At 40.9% G+C, this 8,671-nt stretch overlaps 2 protein-coding genes across 2 annotated transcripts in view; one reads left to right on the top strand and one right to left on the bottom strand.

Annotated features, from left to right (window-relative positions):
- Nucleotides 1-8,671, bottom strand: part of LOC113239924 (serine/threonine-protein kinase D1) — a 77,169-nt gene that overhangs the window by 68,406 nt on the left and 92 nt on the right. The window lies entirely within an intron of this gene.
- LOC113239893 lies at nt 1,464-8,176 on the top strand. The gene is made up of 8 exons (XM_026477054.1): nt 1,464-1,623; nt 1,745-2,084; nt 3,807-5,020; nt 5,091-5,330; nt 5,787-6,015; nt 6,361-6,545; nt 6,700-7,704; nt 7,963-8,176. The coding sequence occupies exons 2-8, from the start codon at nt 1,779-1,781 to the stop codon at nt 8,174-8,176; spliced, it is 3,393 nt and encodes a 1,130-aa protein (XP_026332839.1). The 5' UTR covers nt 1,464-1,623; nt 1,745-1,778.

Raw genomic sequence — 8,671 nt, 5'->3', positions numbered from 1 at the left:
TGGAAAGTATGCCCCCTTGAACAGACTCATGTAGTCATACAATGACTTACTTACGACTGGAGACGGCGACATAGATATCTTTAATATAAAAAATACTAAGCAGTTTCTTCGTATGTGCAAGCAATTTGTTTGAACTTATGAAACTTGTAAATATCTATTATAGATAACTAACTAATTATTACTGTAATTTTATATTTCTAATTAAATATTTTCTTTAGTATCTCATTGGTTAACATTAGATTTTTAGTGATGTATACACCTGTAGTGACTTGGCACCTTGTATAGTGAACCTGTGTGTATTTTTTTTAATATTGTTTTGTGTTAAGTTGATGGTGTATCTTTAAATAAATTAAATAAATAAAAAATAATAACTATGTGTAAAACCGGGGGTCATACAGTCGCGTCAAGTATGTTTAGGCAAAAAGCAAAATAATTTATGGGTTCAGTTCGCGACTCACGAAACTCGACCAACTCTATCTATGGAATAAAAACTACGCTTAATTTTATGCAAAACAGAATGTGTTGCGTAATTTGGATGGATTTCAAATAAAAAAGGGCTTTTACGTCTAAGGGAGTAATATTATATCACCCACAACGTACAAGTGAAAAGGAGCAGAGTTCGGTACAACCGGCAACTGGTCTATCGGCTTTACCGATAAAAGGACTCAAATCTGATTGGTTGCAATGTGCAAGTAAAGTGCCATCAATTTTACCTACAGAGATATAATGATTATCTACTACTACTCTGTACATCTTAATCTACAATAATGCTCTACAGCAGTGCGCGGAGGGAGTGAATGCCTTTATTGCCCGGCTTATTAATTCGTTTTTCTACCGGCAGTGCTATGGGAAAATTATCTACCAGTGTTATTACTACCGCAGTTATTGCAGTTAATCTTAATTTTCTTAAGCTGGTGCCTGACAGTTTCCTATGTGCCCAATGATTCTGGTGTAGCAGCAGCAGAATGCAGACAAATTCATGTTTCTATTACGAATTCGGTTATTTATTGTTCCGCAGCTTCAGTAGAAAGATGTATTGTGCTGCACATAGGTGCGTAGTGTCTAAAGGAATGTTGAAAGGCTTGTGATCGCGAATGTCCATAGTTCAATCGATGGCTTATCAATACATATAGGCAGTCTCGTGCTGACGACGCATCCTCGACGACCTGCAGTTATACGAGGTAAAATGTTTTTTAATATCTACAAATTATATTTTCAGCGGTTAACATTTTGGGCGCTAGGTGAAGAGGTTCCGGGTTCGATTCCCGGAAGGGCCAATTTGGTAAGGAACTTTTCTAAATTGGTTCTAGCCTGGGTATTCCCATGGTATAGAGAATATCCGAGTTCGAGACCAGGACCTAAGCGGTATGGTTGTGAAGTCACTTTATTTACTTATGTATTGTTTTAAAATTTCATAAGTAACAGTAACAATCGAGTAGCCCACCTCACAATTTGTAATCAATCGCCACAATCGCATTTGAGTATTGTGAGTTGTGCAGTTCTCTAGACGTTATCGTAAACGCGTGATAAACCAGTCGCAAGCGCAGCGACGACGTCCGCACTAATAGTGAATTGGGAAAAAACGCGTTAATTCGCAATCATTTCGGTTCACACTCCACACAGGTAAATAGTAAAATCCTACGCGTGGTTCTTATGAAAAAAATGTCTGTTATGTTCAGTGTGTCGGTGTCGTTGTTTATCAGAAATTGAATATAAGTATACACATGACAGTACGTTTGTGCAGGTATGCTTGTCAACAAAGTGTCAGTATCTCCAAAATGCAGTGGAGATTAGTAGCGTGGTTGGGTGTGTGGGGCGAGCTACTCTTGGTCGGAGGCGCCTGCGCACAAATCCCCTCTCCCAACCCTGACCAAAACTCCCACGTGCTCGAGCCCGCAAACCTGCGCCTCACAGAGGAAGGCAACAAAAGTGACCCTGTACAAACACAGAATCTAAAAGAAGACCCTGTTTCGCTTCTAAGAGAAACTGACTATGGACCCGTGATGGGCGTAAACTGGAGAAGTGATGATAATATTTTGGCATTCATTGATATCCCGTACGGAGCGGTTGAGAAACCTTTTGCGGTAAGTATAACAAATGTAGACACACTGCAGTACATTAGCCAATTTTCAAAAATTAAAGGGCGCCGACGCCCTGATCGCGTGTTACATACACACACATTTTGAACTATTTTCGACCTTGACTATACGAGTATATTTATTTGACGTACGCACTTGTAATTTTGTTTGTCTAATAAGCAGTGATTGAGCGGAATAGGTAGTTGTTTTACTTAAACTTTGAGGAACAGAGACTACCTTAAGATAACATTTTTTTGTCCCTTTCGTGATTCGGGAAATCACTTGAGTACATTAAAAATTGGCATCATTTGGGTAGGTAGATACTAGGTGTCGTGGTGAATGTTCACTGATCCCACGGCGCCGACTCAACCGGCGAGAGGGAAACCCGGGGGGGTTTTAGTGGGGTAGGCCCTCCAGTCTGGAGGGAGAGTCCCCACATAACCCCTGAGTCTCCCTGGGCTCACATCTCTCGTCAGGACTGGTAGCTGTATAGGTACTAACTGGGTGATAAATCTTTCAAAGATTTCTCATAGATGGCGCTACGACTTGAAAAACCTAATACAAAGACACGACAAAAATTCGTGAGGTCCGCTCGTTCGTTCCTTGGCTTAGTTAGTACAGCGTCTGACACGGTAAGCTAGAAGATGTCAGTTCGAATCTGACCGGGTAGGTAGACTATATTTATCTAAAGTTTACGACGCGTTTTTGAAACCAATATTTTTTCGGAATATCTAGGAAAATTCCTAACATAAATTCTTTTTTTTTTCCAAAAAGTATACATTTTACAAAAACTGCCTTTTTTACTAATACTTGTAATTAGAATTCTTAAGATAAGTATTTCAAATATCTTATTGATTTATGGACATTCCTCCGGGATCCTAAAACTATCGCATTGACTCTTCGTGCAGTACTAGGTATACATTTTAGCTTTTTTAAACATCTCTACCTTTTTTTTATGATACTAAGTGATGGGACGAACAAGTCGTGTGCCTGATGGTAAACGACACGCCTGTTCATAACAGTTGCAGTGCCACTCAGAGCTTTAATTCGCAAAGATCTGAGGGGCACTACCACTGCGCCCGTCACCTGAGACATAAGTTGCCTAGTCCCATGTGGCTGTAATTTCACGAGCAAGGGTGGGCCTTCAAAACCGGAACCCAGTAATGCTCACATTACTGTTTGGCGGCAGTAATAGGTTACTGTTTGACACAGAGCTATACTGCTACTACCTATTCCGATCATTGCTAATAAAAGTTCTGAATACCTAACCAAATAACCAAAATCCGAAATATTTTAAATAAAAATTTAAATAGTTGTCTAGATATAGTTTGAATGTAGTAACTGTTAACACTCACAAATATAAATTACCACTTTCAGTTGAGTAAAAACTTAAAATTTTGTAATTAGCAAACGGTTATTTGTGCTTCGTCTGTCGATTTATATATCGTTTGTATCATATTTTGAAGACTAGTAATTACATAGTTCTGCGGTGGAACCGCTAGACGACACGTGTAGTTCTCTTACCGATATTAAGTAACCAAGGAAGCATCACCGATAAAAAGATTAAAGTCCAAGTGGATGCCAACCACCAATAAAGTTCTTTGAAATTTGTCTACCGAAATATGTATTAATGGACACAATGGGTAAATGTATGCTATTATACCAATTTGTTTAACGACTCGTGAATGAAAATTCGCCAACAACAGTAAAATTCATCTGTAATTTTAGGCACCAATTAATCCCACGAGCTGGAGCGACCCGCTGCACTATGCGTCGCACACGAAGCTATGTCCGCAGCTGCAGCCGCCGGACGACGAGCCGGTGTTAGTGGGCAACTTAGAATGCTTGACGCTCAGCATATTCACGCCGGTCCACGCCGATAACCTTTCGGTGCTTTTCTATATCTACGACAGCAATTTTGTGAGTGACAGTGCTGATCCCGGAATCTATGGCCCAGAACATCTCGTATCTAAAGACGTCATTTTAGTCTTACCCAACTATCGACTTGGTCCACTCGGATTTCTATGCCTTCAGAACAAGACAGCGCCAGGAAACGCTGCTTTGAAAGACCTGGCTTTGGCATTAAAGTGGACAAAAAACAACATAAAGGCATTTGGAGGAAATTCAGCTAAAATTGTAGTAGGTGGTGAAGGCGCGGCTGGAGCGCTGGCTCAGTACCTAGCACTATCTCCTATGTCTAGGGAATACATAAAGGGGGTCATTTCGGAAAGTGGATCAGTGCTCGCGCATTGGGCTATAGACAGAGACCCAATAGCTACAGCAACAAAATTAGTTAATGCTATGGGGGAACCGATTAGTGACGATATCGAAATTAAAGAAATCATAAGTAAATCTCACGGAATTGACTTCAGGCCTTGTGTAGAAAAAGGATTAGATTCGTTCATTAATGAATCATCTTGGCAAATCTTAAATAAAGAGAAAACCTTCAGTAAGTTAAGAGGTATTGTCTTCATGATTGGATCTGCAGATCACGCCGGAATGCAAGAGGCGGCCGATCAAAACTTACTACACATGAACTATGACTTTACAAAGTTTTTACCCAACGATTTAAAGTTCATGACCGAAGATGAAATAAGAGAAGAAAGTGATAAAATTAGGGATATTTATTTCCAAGGGCCAATAGAGGACATTGAAGACGTTTCGCTGTACCATACTGATGCTTCCTACCTTGGTCCTTCAATACGCACTGCACGTTTACTCGCTAAGGCTGGCGCTACAGTATACTTCTACGAGTTTTCCTACGTAGGACAATTGAATAGAGTGAAAAATTCACTACTGGAACGCATCAACGTGAATGGCGCCGCGCGGGGCGACATTGTCGGTTACACCTTCACTGAGGGAGACACTACATTCTCAATGGAAGATGATGATAATATGATCCACTTTATGACAACTCTATGGACTAGTTTCGCCAAAGAAGGGTATGATAAGGACAATCGTCAGTTGTTCTCTATTTTTAAGTTATAAAAAAATGTGTTGTGCTTTTTACAGAAAACCATCTACGGCGGACGTCGAATGGAGCATATTTAATAATGCAAAGGAAGAGTCGGAAGTATGGTTATCGATAGGCACTGAGCCAAAGGTGAACACTTCGGGCATGTATGTGAACCGGCTGCATCTCTGGACTGAGCTGTATAAAAACCGCTTCATCGATAACCGAGCCCTGGGTTTGAACCCTTGCCAATTTTTGATGTTTCTGGTTTCAGTCGTTCTATTTACTTTCAAAATAATGTAATTTGTATGGCATGCTTTTTAGAAAGTTCGCATATTATTATTAGTGCGTTTCTAAACAGAATTCATTTAAGTCGAACGTTGTATACCTACGTAAATTCTTGTTTTAAATAATTATTGAGTTGTAAGTGGTATATAATATAATCCTAAATATACTTATCTATCGTCTATTCAATAGTCGTGTTTGGTACTGCCCTACAATTTTAGTTATAGGATTCAAAATATTTGTAGAGGAGGGAAATGCCGGTGCGGTAGTTTGTATTAACTGGAGGATATGTTTTCATAGACGAAATTAAACACGTCGTCGCTCCGGCTTAGATTATTCAAAGAGCACACATTTCACTAGACTCGCCAGCTATATTCCGGACGCCTTCATTACAACATAACATCCACTATCAGAAAACCGCTACGATGGAAGAAGACAAGTGATTAGCGCGGGGTAAAGACGAGCATGAGGGCGCGAGTGGCGACGCACCTGTTGCTGTGGGGTTGGCTGGGGCTTTGCGACGGACAGAACAGCATCGGGGGAGTGGTGGGGGGTCGAGGGGGGCTGGCGTGGCGCGCGCATCGCGAGGTGAATACGGACCAGGGCGCGGCACGCGGTTACCAGCACACGCCGCCCGCGCACTACGTCTTCCTCGGACTGCCGTACGCAAGCCCGCCAACACATCGCGACAGGTTTAAGGTCGGCTCTGTTTGTGTTTACGGGTCTGACGTTTGCGTTTGCAGATCGTTATCGTGCAGATTAAGGTCGGGCAAACGTCCGTCACGGCGCCAGAGGGTGTGGGGTCGCGTGCCCGATAATGCCTACACTGTCGTCACCGTCCCGCTGGACTATTAGCCCCTTGATTGGATTAACATTTTCGCAAATGGAGTTCACTGAAGGATGACTCGTAACTACATTATAGAACGTACACATAGAAAAATAATCGGTCTTGTGGAATAATATTATAATAAACTGCTTGTAAGTTACACGGTGAGGTATTGGTTATATTCAGCCTTATGAATGTTTGTAAAGTTAAAATTCCAGGCACCAGACCCCCCACCAGAGTGGGACGGCATCTTCGAGGCGACGCACCGCGTCAAATGCGTGCAGCCATCGGGCGAGGGCGACGAGAACTGTTTGGTGGCGAACGTGTTCGTGCCCGAGCGCGAAGTCGGCGCCAGCGCGCTGCCCGTGCTCGTGCATGTTCACGACGGCGGGTTCCAAGAAGGGTAAACATATTGTCATTCTGTAGCACACAGAAAGCTAGCTAGGGACCGTCTTGGGCGATGTTCCATTCGGAAGGCCCATATTCAGCAGAGTGCGTTTTTCGGCTGGAGATGATGATGATGATTTACAAAAAGCAATTAAATTAAATTTTTGCAGCTGGGGCTCTTATCAGCCCCCAGAACGGCTTCTTCAAGATTTCATTGTGGTGACTTTCAACTACCGCTTAGGAGTCATGGGGTTCCTCTGCCTGGGCACAGCCGAAGTCCCAGGTAATGCTGGACTCAAGGACCAAATTGCGGCCCTTTACTGGATCCACAGAAATATTCACAACTTTGACGGGAACCCGCATAATATCACGCTTTACGGAACAGGGGCTGGTGCAGTGGCTATACAACTTCTTCTCTTATCAGGGTTAACCAAAGGGCTTTTCCATCAAGTGATTCTAGAGTCAGGCTCGGTACTATCTCCAGGTTCTATGGCTTATGATCCCTATACAACAGCTCTTAATGAAGCCATTAATCTAGGTTACGATGATGAGGATGACACAGCTGATCTAATTGAGTTTTACCAGGACTTATCTATTGAAGAATTAGTCAATATTACCTCATTATTTCTGCCATGTGTTGAGAACAGTTACTACTACGCTCATAGTTTAATAGCCAAGGACCCAAAGCAAATATTAAAACAGGGTTTCTTTGATCAAGTACGGCTGCTAATTGTGTATACAGAAGCTGAAGAAATATCTATAATTGAAGAGAATTCAGCAAAATGTAGTGTAGTGCCTGAATATTTTGATGATTTACTGCCTAACAATTTGGATTTTCAAAGTGAGGATATAAAGTACAGAATGGCAGAGTTTATTAAACAATTTTACTTTGACGAAAAAGAGCTGAAACCTGATTCTATTATGGAGTGTTACATAGATTATATTAATGATATCTTTATGGAGTATCCTATGGTTAAGTTTGCCGCAATGTATGCTTTAAAAAGTACTTTGCCAGTGTATCTTATGAAGTTTAACTTTAATGTGGATACAGATAAGACGGCAAAGCACAGCGACATATTCAGTTATATTTTTGCTAAAGTTGACCAATTAGAAAGTGATGAGGAGACCACAGTGCAAAGACTGCTAAGTCTTTGGAAGAACTTTATGACCTTTGGGTAAGTTCAACTGGTTTAAATAATGTCACTACAAGTTCAAAGCCTTTTGCCACTACCTATTCTGCAACAGATTAGCATTTTTTAATAGCTATTAAAAAACTTCCAGAGGCACTTGGTATAGAAATCTTCAATAAAAATTCCATTTCAAGGTCACTCAGAAATCGACAAAACTGTAAACAATAATGTGTACCATGTGCAGTGTTCTTTACACTGTAAAAAACAAACCAAAATCAATCAAGATTTACTTTCCGTTCTCAGGGACCCTACGCCACTGTCAACTCCTCTAGTGCCAGTAATCTGGCAACCTTTAAACCCTGAAGGCAAATTCCAAGAAATGGATATCCACATAGCTTCCTGTTTACTCTTCAATAGAACCTTAGTGATGAGCAAGCCACCGGCCAGTCAGCGGCTTAGCTTTTGGGATCGCATTTATAATAAATTTTACAAGATTCATACTTTCGATAATTCATAATATACAAATTCAATTTTAATAAAAAGATTTTGATAATAAAAGAGAGATCGTTTCAATTAACTTTTAATACCACAATTATGAGATTAATCAGCATGTACTCAAACAAATTAACAGGTTTAATCGTGTTAATAGATGTCACTTTCACACTGCTGGGTGACCTATTAAAACTATCCAATTAGAAAGCCATTTGCTAATGAAACCGAATAAAGGCCAAGAATGGAATTACGGTCGGAGTATCAGGGAGGCAGAGAGTGCTAACTGCTCAACAACAGACGTTCGTGACTGTTTTGCATATCCACTTACTCCCTGCTATACATCCGCTTTCATATGTCGAAGGATTTCTCATAGTTCTTGCTGTAGAAGTAACGAGTTACACCACAATCAGATTTTTGAAATAGAGATCTAGCTTTTAATGATCAGACTGCGATAGATTCATGCTTCACGTGAAGGTGATTCCACGAAATAATATCGACGTCGTCAAAAACAAATAATACC

The sequence above is a fragment of the Hyposmocoma kahamanoa genome, unplaced genomic scaffold (assembly GCF_003589595.1).
Source record: "Hyposmocoma kahamanoa isolate Upper Pololo Valley unplaced genomic scaffold, ASM358959v1 117, whole genome shotgun sequence".
Lineage (NCBI taxonomy): Eukaryota > Metazoa > Arthropoda > Insecta > Lepidoptera > Cosmopterigidae > Hyposmocoma > Hyposmocoma kahamanoa.
The sequence above is the reverse complement of the archived record's forward strand: the minus strand, read 5'-3'. Positions and strand labels throughout refer to the sequence as shown.